Below are 24,788 nucleotides of genomic sequence, written 5' to 3'. Positions count from 1 at the left end.
CCCCATGGGAGGATGGTGGTGGTTGCGGAAAACAGACAGGGGAAAAGCTAATGCATCCACAGAATGGGAGAAACTGGGTAAACGCTCAAACAGGCGGACCACAGGAACAAAAGGGGCAAAATTGTGTTGGGAAAAGTGGTGGAAGAAGGAACAAGGGATTTATGTCTGTGTAGTTGGATCTACCCATAAGTGCAGTGGAGTTAGGGGGATTGTCTTTCAAAGGCAATGACAGGATTCTGGGTCGGGAATGAATTGGACGCAGGGTTTTGATTCCTGTGTGACCTTGAACCCTCCAAAAACAGTCAATGCAACCGAGCTGATCGTGAGCAAATTAAAACCTCTCCCTAAAATGCTGGAGATTTCAAACCAAGAAATTCCATGTCCTGTCCTAAAACCCGGGCCTAAGAACAGGCTGATGTTAATCCCAATAGGGAAATTGTTGTATCATTCTGTATATGATGAAGTAGCGTTGGTTATTCTAAATTTAACATAGTTACAATTACCCCGGTGGTGCCCGCCAGAAAGGGAAAAGTTATACAAAAAACTGCTAAGGGAAATGTTTAAACAATTCTATCAATAGAATTACGGGGATGAGAGTCAAGGGGAAGCGTATAAACCGAGATGGAAAAGGGGGCTAATGAGTGATGTAGCTACAGCATTTAATACTGAGACATCACTGGTAAATAGTGTGGACAATACGCAGTTGCAAGTCCAAGTGAACACCTTAAGGGACCAGTTAAAGAAGATACTGGAGGAGGGTATTGACATAGAGGGTAACTAAATACAGAAGGACCAAGCAATGACAATCCATTTGAAAGAGATGGTAGCTAAGTTGGAGGCACACACTTAGACCATCAATGCTTTAATCAAGGAGGATAGAAACGCATCAGATCGAGCTGCTCAGAATGACGTGTATGTCATGTATGGAGCTTGGTTGTTAAATGAAGGACGCAGTAATTTAGAGGATTTAAAACCAGGCCATGTATTGTCGTGGGTCAGTAACAAGCATCTAAAGGCATTGAGTGTCTATAACAACCTACTGAATTCGTACCAGCTACGATCAGTCTCCAAAGCGTATCCAGTCCCGGTCAACTGTAGTCAAAGTAAACAATCCATAATGGGGATAGTATTTCGAATACCGGTGTTGGATCAGTCACAACAACCAGTATACCGGGTGGAAAACATTGGGGTAATTCGGAACGGGGTACATGTGAAGCATTATAAAACCCCGCAGTCTGTAGTAAAATTGGGAGACTCAATAACCTGGTGCTAGTCTGGAGGAATGCCAGAGAGGAGGCACACATGTAATATTATGCCCTTGTTATCTGAATCCTTTCGACCAGTCAGTATATGGGTTCAAGTATGAAGACAGGCAGCCTATAAGCTGTATCATGGAAGTGACAGCTCACGACCATGTTCCACCACAGATGCGTACAAGGGAAACGGGACATACTGTGTCACCGCCAACGAAAGTCGGTACAGAGTACACCAGGACACTTGGTGTCCAGTGACAGATTCCACCTTTTGTTTCACACCCCAGGTAGAGACACTCATAGCACAACAAAGAATAATTCCTATCTCAGACCACAAACACATAAGTATCACAGTCAACGGTACTATACCGAACCTCCAGGAATACATATCACATTTTGGATACGATATCCCGCCGTTACCCGAACATTTGACCAAGTTATTAAAGGACATCAAGCTATCTCACAAACACTATTACACATTACACCAAACAAATGAAAAGTAAGGGAGGAAATCGAGGAAATGTTGGCCCCTCCACAATGGAATTTGGGACTCAATATTGAGATTCCCCCCCTGGGTTCGAATCGTGTCACACGCACTAGTCATTGTACAGGTGGTGATAGCGATGTACCTATTTATCTTATTCTGTAAGTTAAAACAGAAAACAAAGGAAGGGAATCTTGAAGGGTTGTTAAGATGAACCAAGGCCCAAGGTGTTTGTATATAAAACTGAAGTCAGATCAAGGCCGAACATTTTAGTTGTAAAAAGCATTGGTTTGTCGGGAAAAAGTATTGTTTTTTGTTGTAAAAAAGGAATGTAATCTGGAGTTTTTGACTGAGACTGCAATGCACCCAAAAAGACCTTATGGAAAAAGAAGAAATCCACAAGTAATGTCTCTAGTTTTATATTGATCAAAACATTAAAGAAGGGAGTGTGAGGTTACTAATCAGAAAAGCACAGAAGGAGACCATGAACTAAAAATTGATTTTGGAATTAAGCTGGACAATTAAGGGCATTCTGTGGACAGGAACCAAAACTGACTTCATGCATAACAACAATGGAGTTGTTACATGAGGCCCTGAACTTGATTGGCCAGGGTGGGGAAAAACAAGCCCACTGGAGACACCAAGTCTGTAAAAAGACCGGACAACAAAGGAACCACACCAGGTGCATATTTTTTGTGAATGAGGTGTTAAGATGAGAAATCAATTTGAGTCTTGCAGACTCAGTGTGCAAATGGGAATCAGTCGAGTCCATTATTGCAGTCAATCAACCAAGGGGACCACAAAACAATGTATCGATGCAAACACATTATCAAAACCACAGTGACGGGAGATCAGTCATACGTGGATATAAATATGCAAGCTAGAAGCAGCTCAGGAGACCACGAGTTGACCAGTTCCATCAGTCGGGCTAGAAGCAGCCCAGAGCGACCAGTTCCATCAGTCGAGCCAGAAGTAGCTTAGAGGTTACTGCACCAGTCGTTTAGCATCGTTCGGCGGGTAATGGAAGAGGGGTACCAAAGCGAATTGAGGTACGGAACAAACACGGAAGGAATAGCACTGCAGAAAATGGCCAGAAGAAAAACCAACCGGTCACGGAACCAATGACCACGAACCTACAATAGCTACAGCCAGGAAGGGTGATTGTATGTTTTCAGTAGATTTCTCTCAGAAGTCTAGTCCTGTAGTTTTAGTCGGTTTTTGTATAATAAAACTGACACTGGGTTAAGCCTAAATTTTGTGCCACGTGTTGTCCTTTCCCCTATAAGTTCCGAGGTCTAAGAATCAGAGTAACATGAAAAACAAACACCCTGCAGCACCCATGTTTGTCAGCAAGTTACCTGTGCAGAAGCCTTGAAGTCAACAAAGTCCTTCAGCATGAGCGACACTACTCCCTGGAAAGTTTAGCAACTTTAAACTATAGAAAGCACCAAACACTTGTAGAATTGTTGCAACAGCCAGTAGAAATCAATCACAACTAACCTGCAAGTAGGTGATGATCCCTTTAAATAGAGCTGACGGGGGGGGGGGGGGGGTCTTTCTTGCTGCTGAACGTACATTCAGCTGTGCGAGCTTAAGAGAGGGCGTTAGCTGGAGCATTTGAGCTCCAAAATGGCAGCGCTGCCGTCAAATCAGCGTTGCACGTTAATTGACGTCATGACCTGCCTACTTCCAGCGGACGTTCACTAACTACAATATGGCGTCTGGCACGATGCACAAAAAGTATGCGCGATTGCCACAGATGCCGTTTTGGATCTCTAAGGGCACTCAGAGTGCCCAAGAAAAGGGCGCTACATATCCAAATTTTGTGCCCCATGGGTCCATCTCAGCTGCCCACCTGCTGTCTTTGCGGTTGTAATCAATGATCCATTTTTTCTTCCAATTTGACCTTGGTAATCTAATCTACTTTATTCTACAGAATCTCTAAATAAGCTATTCCAAAAACCAACCTGTCAGTGAATGCTTTCTTACATCACATCTGAATATACCCCTTTCTAGCTTATACTCTGGTCAACTTGTTCTGCTCCCACAGATCAAGTGAAATATCCCTGATCGAGCCTCTACATTCCTGAACCATAACACCTCCAACAAGAAGAGTCCTTGGCTGAGAAATTGGACCCATTTGCGCCGGCCATGAAGGCCGGTTTGGAAGAAAAAATGGCGGCTGCCTTGTTTCCGCCTGCTTTCAGCGGGTCCTGCGGATGCTGCCATTTTTGGGCAGGTCGGCAGCATGCCGTTGCCTGCACTGGCTGCAGAAATGGTAATGAGGCAGATCATGGCGTCAAAGAGTGTGCAACGCTGATTTGACACACGATCTGACATTTTGGGCTTCACCATTCCATTGAATGCCCTCTCCTAATCACAACCAGCGTTCAGCATCAGGAAGGACACCTCACCAGCACTATTTAATGGGATCAAAAACTTACATTTCTATTGGCTCTGTGTAAGTTTATGCAACTGTTTAGAGCTTTCTAGAGTTGTTTAAAGTTGGTGAGGTGACAGCGAGTAATGCTGCAATTGGAGAATGTCTTGATTCTCAATTAAAGGATTCTGCTCACACCACTTGCTCCCAGTATGGAGGCTCTATTTGCAGTCCCCCTTGTGGTCGAATATGATGGAGATGTAGCAGCAGCAGTGAAGAGGAGGACAAAATGCTCGCAGAGGGAGGAGGAAGGGCAGGAGGACTCTCAGCAGGCGGCCTTATCCACCTAAGGTCATCCAAGAGCATTTCTCCTACCTGCACTTAAGCCAGGAACAGTGCATTAGGAGGCTCTGCTTCATCAAGGAGGTGGTCACAGAACTCTGCCACCTCCTGCAACCAGACCTGCAGCCTCAGAGCAGGGCAATCATGGTGCTGTCAGTAGCCCTCAAGATCACCACGGCCCTCAATTTTTTCACCACCAGATCCTTCAAGTCTGAACCAGGAGACATAGCTAACATCTCTCAGTTCGCCATCCATCGTTGCATCTGGGAGGTCACAAGGGCTCTGTACTCCAGGAGTAGGGACTTCATTCCTGAACAGAGAAGTAGGAGGAGCGCGCACGTGGCATTGTCAGGATATTGGGCTTCCCCATGGTGTAGTGCGCCATCAACTGTAGACACGTGGTGTTGTGGGCGCCGCATACCAATCCGGAGATGTTCCGTAACCACAAAGGCTACCACTCACACACTCAATGTGCAGTTGTTGTGCGATCACACCCAGCGCATCATGATGGTGAATGCCCAGTATCTGAGCAGCATTTATGATACCCTCATCCTGCGGTAGTCTGCTCTGCCCATAATCTTCCAGCCACCACGTCATACGGAGGGTAATTGCTCGGAGACAAGGGCTATCCGCTCTGCACTTGGCTAGCGACTCCCCTCTGCAACCCCACCACACGTGGCTAGCAATCATATAATGAGAGCCATGCTGCCATGAGGAACTTCATTGAGCAGGTCATCGGGGTGCTCAAACAACAGTTCCGCTGCCTTGATGGCTCGGGAGGAGCTCTCCAGTACATCACAGGTTTGGGAACAACCACAGGAGGAGGAGGAGGATGAAGGGAGAAGGCAGGCAGCCTCATCCTCCTGGGCACAAAACTGAAATGAGAGCCACCGCAAAACAAACATTTCAAACATAATTTATAAATTTATCAAATCAAAATCAAAATAACAAAGTCAACTAACCACCCTTATTCATTCCCTTAGTGTATGTCTTTCATGTTGTTTTTCTTACTCCAGTGCTTCTATGAAGTGCTTCCCCAATGGCTGCAGTAAGGCTAGTGGAAGGCTGCTGACTTTCAGTGGGGGAGAGCACAGATGGTCTTGCAAGGTGACCTCAAGCTGCTCTGGGTCCAGAAGGCCCGGCTGTAGACTGCACCACCTCGGCATGGGCGGCAATAGTTTAGGCTGGCTGGATGACAGGCAGCCTCAAGGGCACTGGCGAGTAGGAATGCTGTCATCCTGAGAGAGGACAGCAGGTTCTTGCACCACGGAGGCACAGGCACTCCCAGGGGTGGCACCTCAGCATTCCTAGCCATCTGTTGGCAGATAAATTGCTGGAGTGCTGCGAGACCCTAGAAGACACTTTCCATTATGGCAACAGTCTGAGCTCCCATTGTAGCACAGACGTTGGGTTGTTTCTGCCAATGCTGCAATGGAAGCTGCAACATCACCCATCACAGCTAGCATCATGGCTAGGTCCACAAAGTCTCTCCCAGAGATACCCATCATTTCCATCCTGGAAATCACGGGTTCCAAGCTCTGCACAAACTCCTCCATGCTCCTTGAAGCTGGCAAAAGGCACTCTGGCAGACTTGACATTGCCCCTAGCATTTGCGTGTGCATGCCCATCACCCTTCTTCTGAAGGCTACCCCATCGAGGTCATCATATATGAGTCCCGTGCAGCAGAACTCGTGCGCGAACCTGCCCTCTGGGGAGCTGGCACCTGAGCTAACCTTACCTACTGGCCTGGCTGCAGCCCACTCATGACTGGTGACTCACCACATGCAGATCCCTCCTCTATACTATCCTCTAAAGTCCGTGCAGTGCCATTTTCTGACCTGGAGCCTGCGATGGAGTGACAGTGTGTCTTTTTCCCCTCCTTCACTGTCCTCCTCCATCACTTCGGGGACTAGCTGGCCAGGTTGGCATTCTTGGATATCTGAAAGGAGAAATGCACAAGAGTTGGATTGTGTCTTTTTCTCCTCCTTCAATGCTTTCAACTTCCCCGCTCACCAGACACCGACAGCCCTTCCAATGATTTTCAGCATGGCTTCCTCCAGCTCCATCAGGTTCTGCAGACGAGCTTCCCCTCCACCAGTTTGCTGCTGCTCCCAGCGATTGTGAGCCACCTTTGTCTGCATGAGAAAGGGAAGTGTGTCAGTGAGTGTGGTGTAATGTGTTTGGGAGATGTGCCTGCCATGGTTGAATAGCTGGCGATGTGAGATGTGGGTGTGAGTCTTGCAGCAGTGGTAAGTGTGTGGAGGTGAAGTGAAGCTATGATTGTGAGGTATGAGTGGTGATTGCCAGAGATTGTTGGTATGTGGGTGATAGGGGTGTGGTGGATTGAGCAGTGTGTGAGGCTTTTGGTGCAGATGGTGGAATATGGCATTTGAAGATGCATTCACTCACCTTGACCACTCGTGTGTGATTATTAAACTTCTTGCCGCATCTGAAAATTTCCTCGCCCTTTCATTTGACTCTTGGGTCATGGCTTTCTACAGCCACTTCGCTACAGTCCATATGCTGGTTCCCTTGTACATATGGAACTAAAGAACTCATTCAATTTTTCAGCTATGGCCACATCTTCATTAATCTTAACACTCTTTCAGAAGCCAGCAGTTCTTTTCTCCTTTTATTACCACACAGTTCATTATGATTTGACCCTGATTAAAACCAATATTTCTTCGAGCAAATAATAATTCACCTTAACTTTGAGTATACTAACCTGTACAACCTGTTGAGCATTTGTATCATTAAGCACCAGCTCAGTGATAGCAGCACAACACGCTGAAATGACAAAATAGTCAATAAGGAATTGATGTTAGTTAAAGGATAACACACAGTTTTGGCAGATCAAGTGGTTCAAATAACATCATCCCAGAAAAGAATGTTTTACATCCTTGGAACACATTTCAGACTGTTCCTTATTCTTTATAATGTAACAAACTTAACATTACTTACTACAATTTACCATTTTAGTGATTTGTTTCTTTTTGGTTAACAGGGGTGCCATGGTGCATAGCAATGGATGGTTGACTCCCACAGTTAAACCATGTGACATAAACATCACTAAGATTGTAAAACAAAGTTTACAAAAAAAGAACAAATGATTCAATTGTGTTATCATTAGAGTTAGTCTATGTACACAGAAATTTTGGTGAGAATTCTCTATGTGGGTGATTGATATTTCATAGATCCTATACAAAAAGGTACACCAAGTTAACTGGACTATTGACCCGGGTGGTGCACCAACCCATGTCCCATGCTTGAATATATTCTGCAGTGTGCCAGCCGTGGCTCAGTTGGTAGCACCCTCACTTCTGAGTCGGAAGGTGTGGGTTCAAGTCCCATTCCAGATACTTGAGCACAGAAATCTAGGCTGACACTCCAGTGCAGTACTGAGAGAGTGCTGCACTGTCAGCGGTGCCATCTTTCAGATGAGACATTAAACTGAGGCCCCGTCTGATGTAAAAGATCCTATTACACTATTTTGAAGAAGAGCAGGGGAGTTATCCTCTGAAGCCTAGCCAACATTTATCTCTTAGTCAACATCACTAAAACAGATTATTTGGTCATTATTACATCACTGTTTGTGGGAGCTTGATGTGTACAAATTGGCTGCCGTGTTTCCTACATTGCAACAGTGACTACACTTGGAAAAAGTACTTCATTGGCTGTAAAGCGCTTTGGGACATCCAGCGGTCGTGAAAGTGGCTATATAAAAGTCAGTCAGTCAGTCATTTAGTTAATTATATTTCAGTAGCACAAAAGATGTAATGCTATCAATTTCCTTTCTATGCTCTTAAAAATAAAGAAACTCACCAAATCTATTCAATCTATGAAAAAGTCCTGCTTTAATTATCTTATTTATCAAAAAATGTCAATAATTAATCTATATGCTGGACCTTTACTTCAATGAAAAATGTTGTACCTTCTTGCAAGGATAGTGTATTTTCTTGAATTTCCTGAGTACTCAGTTTCTCAGACAGCTGAAGTTGTCGAATTCTTCCTGAAGCATTAGCACTTGACAAACTTCCAATTGAAGAACGATCGGATACAAAATTTCTATCTCTAAAAAAAACACACACAAAAGGTATATTTTCTAAAAAGAAATAAACACATACATGTACACATGTACAGAATGAAGCAGCTCTGGTACAATTTGACGGATATGATTGATTCAGTCTATCTGAAACACTGGATAGATGTTAGATATCTTACTCTATTTCACATTAACCCTCCATTACCAATTACTACCTTCTCTGATGTGGTAGGGACTGAACATAATCAGCTCACTGTATAAAGAATGAAATTATATGAAGTAACGTAATAGAATGTCATGCATCTAACTTAATATCAAATATTCTAGCCAGCGATATGTGAAAATTACACTCTAAAATTCCTGCATAACATTCACTAGTTCCAAATTAAACCATTTTGTGAAATGTTGATACATTTACCAACTATTTGAACTTTAAAGGACCTATTTCCCTTAGCAGGTGGCATTGATTTAAAATAATTGTTAGAAGGTTTAGAGGGGATTTGAGGGAAAATTTCTTCACCCAGGGGATGGTGGGGGCCTGGAACTCACTGCCTGAAAGGGTAGTAGAGGCAGAAACCCTCACCACATTTAAAAAATACTTGGATGTGCACTTGGAGTGCCATAACCTACAGGGTTTTGAACCAAGAGCTGGAAAGTGGGATTAGGCAAGATAGCTCTTTAATGGCCGGTGCGGACATGATGGGCTGAAATGGCCTCCTTCCGTGCTGTAAATTTGTATGATTCTATGAAAAAGTAAAGTACAATAAAATCACAAGGTACTTCTTAAATGATTTTGGGTGATGTTATGGAGAAAGAGAGTCGACAAAAAATGTCTCATAGAATTTCTCTAATGAGCAATTTGACAGTATAAAACAAAACCATAAGATTGAAATGAGAAATATTACTTAGTGTATAGGGTATGTAACTTTACAATGTGAAGGAAAATGTGGAAATTAAGTTGAAATTTCTCCATTAGCAAGGACACAGTGCCTATTTCTAAATATGTTCATATAACACTCAATTTGGTTATTTTATTCAAGTATCTTACTAAATTATGCTTTCTGTTCAAACTTGCCGATAATTAATATGGAAGGATAAAATTAAATGTGCTTTACTATTTTTAATATTTTCTTTTAAGCTCACCCTTGTAGAATGTGGAGGAGTTGCTGGATGCCCCCCCACAAGCGAATCTCGGTGCTGGTATCTGGATCCTCACAGAGCTGAACTAAGATCCAAACAACACTCCATAGCAATTTGAGGTGGTCAGAATGTAGCAAACTGAGCATAATGGGAATCCCTTCATAGATCTTCACCTGTTCTCTCACTTGAGCGTCTGCACAGAGTAGACGAAGGAGCTCAGCAGTCATTCTGTAAATACCATTAGCATTGAGGAAACCAATCAAAAACAGTCTTTTACTTCTAACAAAGGGACAGAAACAAAGCTGTTCATCTCTTCCTTTGTAACTGAAATCATCACAAATGTGTGTCCCTGTAATCACTAACAACTTCCCCACTAGCCAAAAAAAGCCCCATTTTTTTCCCATCAAATCACCACAAAGACAGCACAATCTAGATAGACAGGGGACAGAATTTGGGGCAGGACCAGGTTAAACTGGATTTCCTTCCCCTTTTTCCACCTGTTACAATTTCCAGTTGATGTTGAGGGTACACATAATATGCTCGGCAATATTATGACACCATGCAAGTGAGGGAAATTACATAATTTGCAACCTAGAAATGCTGGGCACAAAAGATGCCTGCATTACTAAGAGTCCAAAAAAGAAAGGTTACATTTTTTATGGCTAATTTCCAAGAAACCACCAAATTCAAAACCTGGCAACATTTCTAATCTTTTAAAAAGCTTTAGCCAGCACATGGCACTACAATAATTTTATTTCCCCTCACCTGAGGTGGACGTTACCATAGATGATGTTGGCCCCTGACCAAAATATTTATATGTCCTTGAATCTAGGAAATGAACCAAGGTCAGAGATGCAAACAATGGCTTGGAAAGTACTGCCCTATTGTACTACCATTGGCAGAGCAGGACCAGAAAAATTTGGCTCCTATATGTTCAGTCCTATATTAAACAATGTTGTGTAAATGACTACCTCATAACCTTAACTGCTTCTAAAAAAAAAATCATTAAGTTTGAAAAAAATAAAAATCTTAACTTACCTTTTTGATAGCAAGTCATAATCTTGTAAAATTGTTAACAGGTTTTCTACAATAGTGAGTTCCCCTATCTTCACTCTGCACACGGGACTAAAAAAAAGCTAAATGTTATTAACTTGTTCAATTACAGTCACTTATTTAGTGCTATATTTTATGCTGTTTATTTAAGTGACATACCTTTCAGCTAAGCTGGTAAGAGCAAGGAGAGCACCCAGTAATACATTATTGTCCTTGGCTGCCAGTAGCTTTACTAGGGTCTAAAGAAAATATATCAAGTTAAAATGACTTGGTGTATATCATTTTGTTTCTTCTTATTTAACATAATAACTGTATTTTATTTTATAAAAATCCACTTGTCACAAATTAATCTCTGGTAGCAGTACAAAGCTGGACATTGTGCCTGAAAAAAATTACCTATTTTCTGTTTCAGCAGAGACAGATGCAATTATATATATTAATACATATTTTTACTGCTGTGCAAAAGTTAATCCATCACTTTGGGACACCTGCCAGGGGAAAATGATTCCATCAAGCACCTGGTGAGTGAAGAGGCCTTTCTCCCAAGCTTGTCTGAGTTGGAAAATTAGTTTTTTAAATTTTAAAAGCTTTAACTTAACTTCAGTGCATTTTCAATTTTCCAATCAAAATAAATTGTTCTTGGAAAAAAATGGCACACAATTCCTCATGCACAAATAATTAAAAAAGCGGCAGGAAGTCTTATTACTGATAAGTATTCTCCACAGAGAATGTTTTTGGGCTTTGCTTATTAGTTATGCTTTTTTTAAAATAGTAATTTTTAGTCTCTTCTTGAACATACATCCATTTGTGAAATATTAAGCGGAGCAGCTGCCCTGGAGTGACAAAGGACAACGGAATCCCTTTGCAGTGCATGTCAGCTTTAGAAACTTATTGTGGGCTAGATGTTATTTCTGCTCCTATCCAAGTCTCAGGAAGTATCGGCTAATAAAAACAAACACTCTTGTTAAGACGTCAAAATGACTGCAGTCTTTAATCTTAGAACTATGGAGCAGCATGCTGCGAGGGAAACATTGCTTTATGTAATTCTAACAATAAACAACAGCAAACAATTCTATAGCACTCCTCGCATACAGCAAAACATATTTGAGCACTTTACAGGGGTGAGAGAAAAAATGGACACCAGGCAGGAGAGATGGAAGGGAAACAGAAAGCTTAGGGTGGGTCAAACGCAAAGATGAAAAGAGAAGTTTTTAGAGGCTTTCAAAATGAGGAACAGAAGTGGTGCATGATATATAGCCTAGAATGTTAATACATGCTTATTTAGATCTTTGATGTATTGGAGCAGGCACAGGCCAAAGTCCTTGTTAAGCTATCAATCTTCCACAACAGCTAGACTGAAAGGAATATGAATAATGAGATAAAGCAAGATATAAAACAGCACAAGAAGTTCCAAATGTTGAGGCAGAGAAGGAAGAGTCCTGACATCAACACTCCTCCCAGCACGACTGGGTAATATTGGGGTAGAAATTCCGACGTCCCGGGCCCATACGAAGTTTCTACGGACCCGGGAAGGTATCGGAAAAGCCGGTTTTCAGCGTGCAATGCGCATGCGCTAAAAACCAGCTTTTCCGATGATCCTACACATATCAGGAACGAGGATATTTGTATGTGCAAGATTGCAATATTTAAGCATATCTTGCCCAGCAAATGTCCTCAAAAATCTTCTGCCTGAAAAAGCAGGCGCATAGCCTACTTTTGAAGGCACAAGTGTTTTAAAACACATAAAAACATATTAAAATAAAGTTATGAAAACATATTTTGTTAAAAATTCCCTCCACTACGGTAAGTATATTTTAAGGTATAATTAAAAAAACTTATTAAAAAAATATATATTTTCCCGAATTTTTTTAAAAAGACATTAATAACTTTAATTTAAATGAATCTTAAATATGTAGTGCATATTTTCTATTTTTTTAATTAGTGTTTTGGGTGTTTGGGGGGGGGGTTCTCATTCATAATAATGGGAACTCCAACTTACGGAGTTCCCATTATTATTAATGAGAAAATACTTACCTGTGATTGGGTGTCCAGGCACACGTGACTACTGTGCACGTCCCTACGAGCACACGCTGCGACGCGCAGGGAGAGGCGGCCTGTGGATCAGGAACTCCAGTAGGCGCAGCAGCTTCAGGTAGATGCGCATTTTTATCTAAAATCTAGTCGAATGCCCACGGGAAGGAGAAAGCAGAATTTCTACTCTATTATGTCTGTTGTATTAACTTTACCTTCTTGAAGTATTTGGCTGTTCTTGAGCGCAAGAATTGTGCTGTGCTGATGAGCTAGCTTGTTGACTCCGTGACTGCTGTGTTCTCTTTTAAATCTGCTATTAATAAAATATACTCACTACACAGTATATTGGTTCTGTCTCCTTCTGAATCTCTTACAGTAACAACGCAGTGGTGTTTAGGGAGGGTTGCTTGAGAGGACAAGCTGTAGTGGCTAAAAGAACACCTACCCATAGTGGAATAGAATGAGCAGGGAATGAAGAGTAAACTGATGTCAGAGGAACAGACAGTGTACAGAGGCATATAGCTGAAGATGAAAGATTTTAAGGCTAGCAAGAGATCATGAAATGAATTCGTTGGGGCACTGAGAGTCAATGGAGTTTGGCAAGGATGATTGTAGTGGGAGTGTGGGACTTTATGCAAATCAGGATGCAGTCTATGGAGTTCTTGATAAGTCATGTTTTGTGGAGGGTGGAAGTTGAAATAATGGCAAGTAGAAGCCAAGGTAATGAAAGCTACATAAGGGATTTCTGCAGCAGAGGGGAGATGCAGTGAAACTGGCTAGTTAAAGGAGGTTTTGATGACAGATTAGATATGGGGAAAAAGATGAGCTTGGCCTCAAAGAAACACTCCAAGGGCTGGATTTTTCCGGTCCTTTGCGCTCCAGGTTTCACCCCGGAGTGGCGTGAAAGGCAGCGTTCAGGTCTCCTGCGCTCCGTCGCAATCCTCTGGTCCAGTTTTGCGGCGGTGCTGAGTAGCACTGCCAGGAAGAATTGCGTTGGGTGTGCAACGCCTCTCATCGCGACATCGGCAGTAGTTTGGACTTTTGCCCGATTAGTCCGCCCTCAATAACCGCCTGGGGAATCAGTGCAGTCCAGCATAGCCGGCAGCACAGAGGAAGGTAAAGTACTCCAAAGGTAAATGCGAGTGTTTGTTCTTCTAATCTTTTTTTTAGCTATTTGTGTTGTGGTGGCATGGGCAATGTTTTGGGAATGTTTTTGTGTTTTTTTTTAAGGTTCCCTCCCACTCTCCACACCGCCCCCCCCCCCCACCCCGCCTCCCACCCCACACCTCTCATGGAGCGCACACGGTCCAGCACTTTAGTTCACGAGTTTCCCATCCTTGTGCCACGAAAAGTGTACAATGCCTCCCTTAGCACTGCTCCCCCTGACGCAGGGCCTAGATGCTGAAACTTCCTTACCAAAGTGCAAACTATTCCCAGCCAGTAACTTTCCCACCTTGCCTCCATTTTTGCCCGAAAACAGAAAAGCCTAAAATCCAGCCCCAAAGCTCTCCAACTCTAGTCCTAGCCTAAGATGGCAGTCACAGAAGATGGAGTTCTTTTTAAATCATTTTCGGGATACAGGAGTCAATGACTAAGCCAACATTTATTGCGTATTTTTAGTTGCTCTTGAGAAGGTGATGGTGGCTTCTTGAACTGTTGTAGTCCATGTGGTGAAGGTACTCTCACAATGTTGCTTCATTTGAAGTTCCAGTATTTTGCGATGCGACTATGATGCAACAGGTGAGAGTGGAACCATAAGAAAAGTGTGCTGTGAAGGAGGACTGCAGAGGGGATGGCGTGGTTGAAGATATTAACAGCAGAAAAGAGCAGGTGGAGCAGAGATGGTAAACCACCATCACAAACACAGAAGATAATGTTTGTGTCTTTGACCATGGAATTGGAAGGTGTCAAACAGGGAGTGGTAGGAAAGGCCTGCAAGGCATCGATACATTTCAAGGCTTTGGTGAAGAAGGGAAGACTTAAGATATTATTGGGATAACATGGAGGGATCAAGTGTGGGCTTTTTGAGAAGGAGTGTTAACAGCAGGATGGTAGGGACAGTGTCAGATGACAGAGACGGATTAATGATGTCAATCAGCATCATACTCAGGAGTGAAAGTTGGGGTGTTAGGGGAGGGATGAAGGGAACTGATACTAAGATTCAAGGACAACATCTGAGTTTAATGAGGGCTGGGGAGAGATAGAAGACAAATAAGAGCATGGGTGGGCTCAGTTAATAAGAGGCTGGGAAGGGTTGGCAATCAAATTTGCAGGAGAGTAGATGGATCAGCAATAACTCGGCAGTTTGCTATGATTTTGGACATTCTCCGAGTGTGTTCCTTGTACTGTGCACCCATTTCCAGCATGAGAGAAAGTTTCCATTAGTGCCTTTAAAACAGATTCATAGGGCTAGATTTTCGGTTGCCTCACGCCTCGTTTAGTGGCCAGAGAGGGTGTTAATGGGAGTGTAAGAGGATACCGACCACGAGCGAGAGTTTAGCGCCCCTACCAAAAATTCATTAAAGGTTCATCAGGGGCGCAAACCAGTAGCGCCTAGCTGCTGATGATTACTCTGATCATGACGTATTCCTGGTGCAGGTACTGGCTTGCAGAGTCGTTAAAGGGATGAGGAAGCACTTCCCTCGGAGGTTACAGTCAGTGCAATGTTTACACACAGCAGTTGAGCTCGAGAGAAACTTATTTCTGAAACTTTAATGAGGGCATTACTTATTTGCCAGCGTCACATTCTATATGCTCTAGCAAGGCGTTGTGATGAGAGAAGGGCTGTTGGCCATGTCGGCGACCAAAGGAGGAGAGATCCTCGACGTTGGGCAGATGGCCTTACCCCCAATGGCTTTACCGGCGGCAATGCTCATAACTGGACCTCTGTGAGGAGCAGCGTGTCAGAAGGCTGCACTTCTGAAAGGAGGTCGTTACAGTGATATGCCATCTCCTGCAGGAAGACCTGCAGCCTCACATCGGCACCAGGACTGCGCTGCCCATTGCAGTGAAGGTGACAGTGGCACTCACCTTTTATGCCTCCGGCTCCTTCCAGGCTGCATCAGGGGACATATGCTGCATCTCACAATTTGCAGCACATCGCTGCATCTACGACACCACACAAACTCTGTAAAGCCGTTGAATGGACTTCATTACCTTCCTGGTGACCAGGGAGAAACAGGATGAGCGTGCATATGGGTTTGCCAGGATAGCGGGCCTCCCGAGGGTGCAAGGAGCAATTGACTGCACGCACGTGGCCTTGCAAGCACCATTCTAGAATGCAGAGGTCTTCAGAAACAGAAAGCGATACCACTCCCAAAATGTGCAACTGGTGTGTGACCACATGCAACGCACCCTCGCAGTCAATGCTCGCTATCATGGAAGCGCATATGATGCCTGCAATCTGCAGGAGAGCACTGTTCCTCGACTGCTTCAGCCACCACGGCAAGGGAATAAGGTTTACAGCCTGGCCACTTGGCTAATGACCCCTCTCCACAACCCCACCACAGAGCCGGAGGAATGCTATAATGAGAGCCATGCCGCCACCCGCAATGTCATAGAGCAGACTATAGGGGTGCTGAAGCAGCGATTCCAATACCTGGACCGCTCTGGAGGCAGTCTTCACTACTCCCCTCAACAGGTCTCACTATTCATTGTGGTGTGCTGCACGCTGCACAACTTGGCCATCATGAGGGCACAGGCTTTGCCAGTGGGGATCGCTGGCCCACCACACTTGGTCTTCAGTGCCTGCAGCAATGTCGCTTGAGGCCTGCTGTGTGTGTGAGGGAGCAGGACAGATGGTGTAGCGCGACGCTCTGGACCAGCTCTAGGCCTGAAAGGCCCGACTGCCGACAGCCCGGCCTGAGAATGGGCGGCAGCAGTATGGGATGGTTGTGGTGCAGACCGTGTCAGGGGCAAAGGCAGAATGGCAGTGTCGGGAGACCAAATTATGTCCTCCTGAGAAAGGACATCACTTTCCAACTGGATGGACGGCCTGCCACTCACCCGGGGCAGTGTCTCAGCATCCGAAGCAATCTGGTGCAGCGCAAATTGCTGGCCTACTTCGGCACCATTAGCTCCCCGTTGGACTGTTGGGGCCCAAGACATGATGGCAGCAGTCAGTGTTTGCGGGCATCAATTTGATCCTGCATCAGAGCATTGATGACAGCACGTACTGATGAGATGGCAGAATGCAGGTGTTGCGTGGTCTCAGCCTGCCGCTCAATGGCTACTGCCACGTTAGCCATAGCCCGCACCATCATGTTTTCGACCCCATGGTCACTTGTGGCGTGAAGCATCTGTTACAATCGACTAAGGATGAGCTCGATGGGCTCCCGATCCGCAAATGCCAAAGTTGAGGAGGCCGAGATCACACTCAACGCAAGCGCATCGACGCTCGGGGGGATCCTCGCCAATGCACTGATGAGCTCGTGGTGCGTCTGCATTGACTCCATGGACATAGCCTCCAAGTCCAGGTTCTCATCTGCCTGTCTGTAAACACGACTCATGGGCCAACTTACCCTCTGGAGAGTTGGCCCCCAAGCTTGCCCTCGCTGCAGGCCACTGGGGCCAGGAGCCTCAGCTTCATGCAACCGCAGGAAAACGGCCTCTTCCACCGAGGTGGTCTCTCCACTCGCTCACAATGAGGACGTGTCGTCCTGTGCCGGCACACTGCTCTGCACCTCCTCCTCCTCCTCCTCCTCCTCCTCCTCCTCCTCCTCCTCTTCCCCAGCGTCTGAAGACATAGGCTGACGGGCAAGCTGGTGCTCTTCTGGCTCATCATCTGTGAGCACAAAGCAACGAAGTGCGGTTATCAGCAGAGATGGGGGGCATCGTTATATCAAATAACTAGGGCTATAGAGAGGACTTTAAACTAATCAGTGGGGGGTGGGGTGGAGGGTTTAAGTTAGCGGAAAGTTCAAAAGTCACAGAGCAAGGAGAAGGCAATAGAGTAGGGTAGCACTGGGGGAAATGATAACCAGAGCGTGACAGGAAGGGACAGAATTTATAAACATAAGAGTGTATCAGAAAATGGGGTCAAAGCAGGGAAAAACAGTAAAAAAGAAAATTAAAAACTCTTTATCTGACTGCACGTAGCATTCATAACAAAACAGATTAGTTGACGGCACAAATAGATATAAATGGCTATGATCTGATAGCCATTGCAGAGACATGGTTGCAAGGTGACCAAGGCTGGGAATTAAATATTCAGAGGTATTTGACAATTCGGAAGGATAGACAGAAAGGAAAAGGAGATGGGCTGGTTCTGTTAATAAAGGATGACATCAGTGCAGTGGTGAGAAATGATATTGGCTCAGAGGATCAAGATGTAGAATCATTTTGGGTGGAGATAAGGAATAATAAGGGGAAGAAGTCACTGGTAGACAGAATCTATAGATCCCCTAACAGTAGCTACACTGTTGGATGGAATATAAATCAAGCAATAATGGAGACTTGTAAAAAAAGGAACAGCAATAATGATGGGCGATTTTAATCTTCATATTGATTGGACAAATCAAATTAGCCAAGGTAGCCTTGAGGAAGAGTTCATAGAGTGTATCCGGGATAGTTTCCTTGAACAGTATGTTGCGGAACCAACCAGGGAGCAGGCTATCTTAGAACTGGTACTGTATAATGAGACAGGTTTAATAAATGATCTCCTAGTAAAGGATCCTCTAGGAAAGAGTGATCACAGCATGGTTGAATATCAAACTCAGTTGGAGGGTGAGAAAGTTGGATCTCAAATCAGTGTCCGAAGGTTAAATAAAGGTGACTACAAAAGGTATGATGGCAGAGTTGGCTAAAGTGGACTGGGAAAATAGATTAAAGTGTAAGATGATTGATGAACAACGGCGGACATTTAAGGAGATATTTCATAACCCTCAACAAAAATATATTACAATGATAAGAAAATACTTCAAGAGAAGGAATAAACATCCGTGTCTAACTAAGGAAATAAAGGATGGTATCAAATTGAAAACAATGGCATACAATGTGGCCAAGGTTAGTGGGAGACCAGAGGATTGGGAAACTTTTAAAAACCAGCAAAGAACGACTAAAAGAATAATAAAGAGAGGGAAGATAGATTATGAAAGTAAACTAGCAAGAAATATAAAAACAGATAGTAAGAGTTACTACAGGTATATAAAAAGGAAGAGAGTGGCTAAAGTAAATTTTGGTCCCTTAGAGGATGAGACTGGGTAATTAATAATGGGGAACAGGGAAATAGCAGAGACTTTCAACAAATATTTTGTATCAGTCTTCACGGTAGAAGACACAAAAATATCCCAATAACGGATAATCAAGGGGGTATATAGAGGGAGGAACTAAAAACAATCACTGTCACTAAAGAAGAAGTACTGGATAAAATAATGGGACTAAAGGTGGACAAGTCCCCTGGACTTGATGGCTTGCATCCTGGGGTCTTAAAAGAAGTGGCTGCAGAGATAGTGGATGCATTGGTTGTAATCTACCAAAACTCCCTGGATTCTGGGACGGTCCCAGCGGATTGGAAAACCACAAATGTAACGACCCTATTTAAAAAAAGAGGCTGACAGAAAACAGGAAACTAGAGACCAGTTAGCCTAACATCGGTCATGGGAAAATGTTGGAGTCCATTATTAAGGAAGCAGTAGGAGGACATTTGGAGAAACATAATTTAATCAAGCAGAGTTTTATGAAAGGGAAATCATGTTTGACAAATTTGCTGGAGTTCTTTGAGGATGTAACGAGCAGGGTCGATAGGGGGGAAACCAGTGGATGTGGTGTATTTGAATTTCCAGAAAGTATTCGATAAGGTTCCACATAAAAGGTTACTGCACAAGATAAAAGTTCACGGGATTTGGGGTAATATATTAGCATGGATAGAGGATTGGCTAACGAACAGAAAACAGAGAGTTGAGATAATGGATCATTTTCCGGTTGGCAAACAGTAACTAGTGGGGTGCCGCAGGGATCGGTGCTGGGGCATCAACTATTTACATTCTTATATTAATGGCTTAGCTGAAGGGACCGAGTATAATGTAGCCAAGTTTGCTGATGATACAAAGATGGGTGGGAAAGCAAGCTGTGAGGAGGACACAAAAAATCTGCAAAGTGATATAGTGAGTGGGCAAAACATTGGCAGATGGAGTATAATGTGGGAAAATTTGAGGTTATCCACTTTGGCAGAAAAAATAAAAAAGCAAATTATTTAAATGGAGAAAAATTACAAAATGCTGTAGTACAGAGGGACCTGGGGGTCCTTGTGCATGAAACACAAAATGTCAGTATGCAGGTACAGCAAGTAATCAGGAAGGCAAATGGAATGTTGGCCTTTATTGCAATGGGGGATGGAGTATAAAAGTTGAGAAGTCCTGCTACAACTATAGGCTGTGTGGTTGATGATGAAGAAGAAAGCTGCGGACTGCAGGAAGATATCAATCAACTGGTCAGGTGGGCAGAACAGTGGCAAATTGAATTTAATCCAGAGAAGTGTGAGTTAATGCATTTGGGAGGGCTAACAAGGAAAGGGAATACACATTAAATGGTCGGACATTGAAAAGTGTAGAGGAACAAAGGGACCTGGGAGTGCATATTCATAGATCCCTGAAGGTAGCAGACCAGGTGGATACAGCCGAGGCATAGAATATGAGCAGGTGGGTTATGCTTAAACTGTATAAAACACTGGCTAGGCCACAGCTGGAGTACAGCGTGCAGTTCTGGTCACCGCATTACAGGAAGGACTGGAGAGGGTAGAGAGAGAGATTTACGAGGATGTTGCCAGGAGTGGAGAATCTTAGCTATGAGGACAGATTGGATAGGCTGGGTTTGTTTTCCTTGGAACAGAGGAGGTTGAGGGGAGACCTCATTGAGGTGTATAAAATTATGAGGGACCTAGATATAGTGGATAGAAAGGGCCTATTTCCCTGAGCATAGGGGTCAACAACCAGGGGGCATAAATTTAAAGTAATTGGTAGAAGGTTTAGAGAGGATTTGAGGGAAAATTTCTTCACGCTGAGGGTTGTGGGGGTCTGGAACTCACTGCCTGAAAGGGTGGTAGAGGCAGAAACCCTCACCACATTTAAAAAGTACTTGGATGTGCACTTGAAATGCTATAACCTGCAAGGTTATGGGCCTAGAGCTGGAAAGTGGGATTAGGTTGGATAGCCTTTGTTGGCCAACATGGCCTCCTTCCGTGCTGTAAACTTCTATGATTCTCTGAACGGTACAGGGTATTGGTGAGGCCATACCTAGAGTACTGGCGTACAGTTTTGGTCTCCTTATTTAAGGAGAAGGCAGTTCAGAGAAGGTTCACTCGATTCATTCCGAGATTAAGGGGTTGACTTATGAAGAAATGTTGAGCAGGTTGGGCCTGTACTCATTGGAGTTCAGAAGAATGAGAGGTGATCTTATTGAGGGGGCTCGACAAGGTAGATGCAGAGAGGATGTTTCCACTCATGGGGGAATCTCGAACTCGGGGGCATAGTTTTAGAATAAGGGGTCACCCATTTAAAACTGAGATGAGGAGGAATTTCTTCTCTCAGAGGGTTATAAATCTGTGGAATTCTCTGTCCAAGAGAGCTATGGAGGCTGGGTCATTGAATATATTTAAGGCGGAGATAGACAGATTTTTGAGCGATAAGGGAGTAAAGGATTATGGTGAGCGGACAGGCAAGGGGAGCTGAGCCCATGATCAGATCAGATGTGATCTGATTGAATGGCAAAACAGGCTTGAGGGGTCATATGGCCTACTCCTGCTCCTATTTATTATGTTCTTTTGTTTTTATGTTATTTTGGTTGCTACATCTCGCAAAGCATGTGGCCTCAAGGCTAAGGGGAATCATGCAAAACGACCATCTCATTCGCATACCGTCACTGTCGAGCGGGTGTCTGCCTCCCCGCCCTCCACCAACATGACTGCGTGCCCATGGGCTCGTAGACTCGCTGTTCCTGGTCGGTCAGGTCCAACAAGTAGGGCTCGTGTTCTCCATGACGATCCAACTCGTGCTGATTATGCGCGAGTTTGATCTGCAATGACAAAGGCAAAAAGTTGTTAGCGGTTGTGTAGGTGCTGGTGTGCCACATATGTTTGTAGTAGGGTACTCGCGAGTAAGATGACGAAGTGTGCATATCGACAGTTCAAGCTGCATGGCATCGCACAGTTGATGTGTGAACAGTGTATGTGGGGCACAAGCAATTACCAGTACGTATGAGGCTCAGGACTGGGACCGCATATGAAGAGCTGAAAGGTGCTGCTAGGTGGGCTCAGGCTGAGTAAGGAGCAAGAAAGTGAGAGAGGCTTGGATGGGCAGGCCATATCTGGTGAGGCGATGGAGAGGTCTCATGCTGGTTTCAGCAATTAGGAACATGGCCTGGTAGACATAGAAAAGGAATGGCAGTGCAAAGTCTTTATATTGTGTGCGACAGAGGTTCACACAAAAGCATTGTAAGGTGAATGGAAACAGTACTCACCCTGATGACTGGAGTAAGACCGTTGAAAGTATTGCAACATCGGGTTGCTGTTGTTGACACCACTGTTACGTGCTCAGCCGTCTCCCTCCAGAACCTCCTGCAATCCCGAGGCGCTGGCATTCATCCCCCTCCAGGCTGGAGTGCATACTAGCAACTCTCCATTGCCTCCAGCAAGGCATCAAGGGCAGCGATGGAGAAGAGGGTAGAAGGCTGGCATGCTCCTTGCTCCTCCATTTTCGCACTCTGAAGACCATGTGGATCTTGAACTTCGCATGCGCCAACTTCAGTTGCCGCGCCTTTAAAACTCGGCTGTTCCCAGGGTCTGACCTGGAGTTCTGCGCATGTGCAATGGGTCTGCCAAATTTACCGACCAAACTTTTGTTATGGCCCCATAGTTCTGGTGTGCAACGGCTGATTTAATGCCCGTCAGCTCATCGCCCAATTCTAATGAATTTTTGGGCGGAGACCGCTAACTTTTTCAAGGCGATAAAATTACCACTCCGCCTGGGTAAGCGCCCTAAAAGAGGCGCAACCGAATTTCCACCCCATAAGATCTGCGCATGAACACCTCAAAGCTTCCTTAAATAAAAACAAAAAATGTTGGAAATACACTATATAAAACCAATATATATTATATAATGGAAATACACTAAGTCCATCGACACCTCAAAGGAGAAATCATAACTTTACACTTTGACTGTCAAAATTAACAAAGGGCCTACACTTGAAACGTTTAAGTATCCTTTCAGAGCGAGATGGAGTAGCAGAAATTAAGGAAAAGGAACGGAAAAGATGCCTATATGTTTTTTTTTAGTATTTTGGGGAGTTGAATCACAACTTTGGCTGCTACTTTTATTCAGCTCTGCTCAAAGTACACTTTGCACTCTAGTCATGGAATATTCTCAATGGAATATTGAAGTTACGAAGAAAAGGAGGATGAAGGCATGGAAGAGGCTAGGTTGGAGGCTATTTGTCAGGTATCACCAAAGGTATCTCTTCCCTAAATGTAGACACTCACTATAGACCAAAATGTTTTTAGTTAGGCATCTCCACAGCACAAGGTGGGTGCTCTCACTTTCTAAGACTGCAGACAAAATAATTTACAAGATATAAGTCTGTATTTCTCCTGCCACCATCCAACTCCCAAATGTTAAAGCATACACATAAATGAACTCACAACTCTGTATGATTAAGCTGACTTGAAACAACAACCTTCTCCAAGAAACACCAACACAATCAGTTCTCCTTTCCAACACTGTGACTACACTTTGTGCTAGAAAACTTTCTCTGGTTTCTGCTAAATGGTACTGCTATGACATTCTCCCTCAGTGAGATGAGGTTGAGGAACTGGTGGCAGTGTTGGTTTCCCTGGAGGTTAGGAGACCTGACGTGACTCTCATGTCAGGGTAGTTGCAGCCCCAGATGGATCAGCTTATGGCAGCCTGGTGCTTACAGTAGCAAGCGGTGGCAGGCCCATCTCTGAAGATGTTTTGTGTGAAAGTGAACAAAAAAATGGTTCCAGGGATTAGGAACTTCAAACTGGAGACTAGAAAAGCTGGGATTGTTCTCCTTCGAGTAGAGAAGGTTGAGGGAATATTAAATTGAGGCATCCAAAATTATGAAGGGTTTTGATACAGAAGATAGCGAGAAACTGTTTCCACTAGCAGGAGGGTTGATAATAAGAGATTTAAGATATTTGGCAAAAGAAATGAGGAGAATTTTTTTTAAGCAGAAAATTGCTATGTTCTGGAATGCTCTACCTGAAAGGACGATGGCAGATTCAATAGTACTTTCAAAATGGAATTAGATATATATTTGAAAAAGAAAAAGAAAATCAGGGCTATGGGGAAAGAGCAGGAGACTGGGACTAATTGAATATCTCTTTTAAAGAGCCAGTACAAGCATGATGGACTGAATGGCCTTCTTTTGTGCTGTAAGATTCTATGGGGGCAAAATTTGGGAGCACCTTGTTTGGGGGCGGTAACCTTCACGAGGCGGAAGTTCCTGCACCCTGTGCAGAGCTCCTGTCCCGCAACCTAATTTGGGGTCACACCAATGACAGGAAGTAGAGTGCAATGTCGGGTGCTCCACTTCCTGTCGGGGCCAGCTTGGGGGCGCTCCTTGGGCGAATGTTGGCGCGCTAGGCGGCTTATCCGCGTATGATGACGCGTTACAAGGGCCCTCCCCTTCCATTAAAGGGGAGGGCGTGCTGCGAGCTATGCAGGGTTTTCAGGGGCCTACACTAGGCCACCAGGGATGGCCACAGCCCGGTACCGAAATGGAGTGCTGGGCTGCATGATCACAGCACAGACCCCGCGAGAATCGACACATATGCCGAACTGGTAAGTTGGAAGGCAACGCAAAATGGCAGCGAGCACCGCCCCTTTAAATTTCGCCCCGCGAACGGAGTGCAACCCGATTCGCAACCCGCGAGGCTGGCGCTGACATCAGCCGCAGGGCAAAAAACGGGCCAGGTTGCGAAAAGGGGTTGCCGCAGCGGCCTGGGGAGCGGGGCGCAGCACTACTGGTTTGGTACCTCCGCTAACTCCCACGCGATTTTGCGGCTGCCAGTAGCACCCTCCACCCCGGACAAAAACACTTTTGCGCCCT

At 44.5% G+C, this 24,788-nt stretch overlaps 1 protein-coding gene across 7 annotated transcripts in view; it reads right to left on the bottom strand.

Moving 5' to 3' along the window:
- nek10 (NIMA-related kinase 10) overlaps nucleotides 1-24,788 on the bottom strand; it is a 436,136-nt gene that overhangs the window by 281,241 nt on the left and 130,107 nt on the right. For 6 of the 7 annotated variants that reach the window (XM_070880873.1, XM_070880874.1, XM_070880876.1 and 3 more), the window contains exons 10-14: nucleotides 10,854-10,933; nucleotides 10,680-10,766; nucleotides 9,645-9,869; nucleotides 8,391-8,530; nucleotides 7,185-7,246 (exon numbers count right to left, since the gene is read on the bottom strand). In XM_070880873.1, the coding sequence (XP_070736974.1) occupies nucleotides 7,185-7,246; nucleotides 8,391-8,530; nucleotides 9,645-9,869; nucleotides 10,680-10,766; nucleotides 10,854-10,933 (594 nt within the window). Of the gene's footprint in view, nucleotides 1-7,184; nucleotides 7,247-8,390; nucleotides 8,531-9,644; nucleotides 9,870-10,679; nucleotides 10,767-10,853; nucleotides 10,934-21,576; nucleotides 21,710-24,788 lie in introns of those variants that run through there. The other variant, XM_070880877.1, reaches the window with a different exon arrangement.

Source organism: Pristiophorus japonicus, chromosome 5 (assembly GCF_044704955.1).
Source record: "Pristiophorus japonicus isolate sPriJap1 chromosome 5, sPriJap1.hap1, whole genome shotgun sequence".
Classification (NCBI taxonomy): domain Eukaryota; kingdom Metazoa; phylum Chordata; class Chondrichthyes; family Pristiophoridae; genus Pristiophorus; species Pristiophorus japonicus.
The sequence above is the reverse complement of the archived record's forward strand: the minus strand, read 5'-3'. Positions and strand labels throughout refer to the sequence as shown.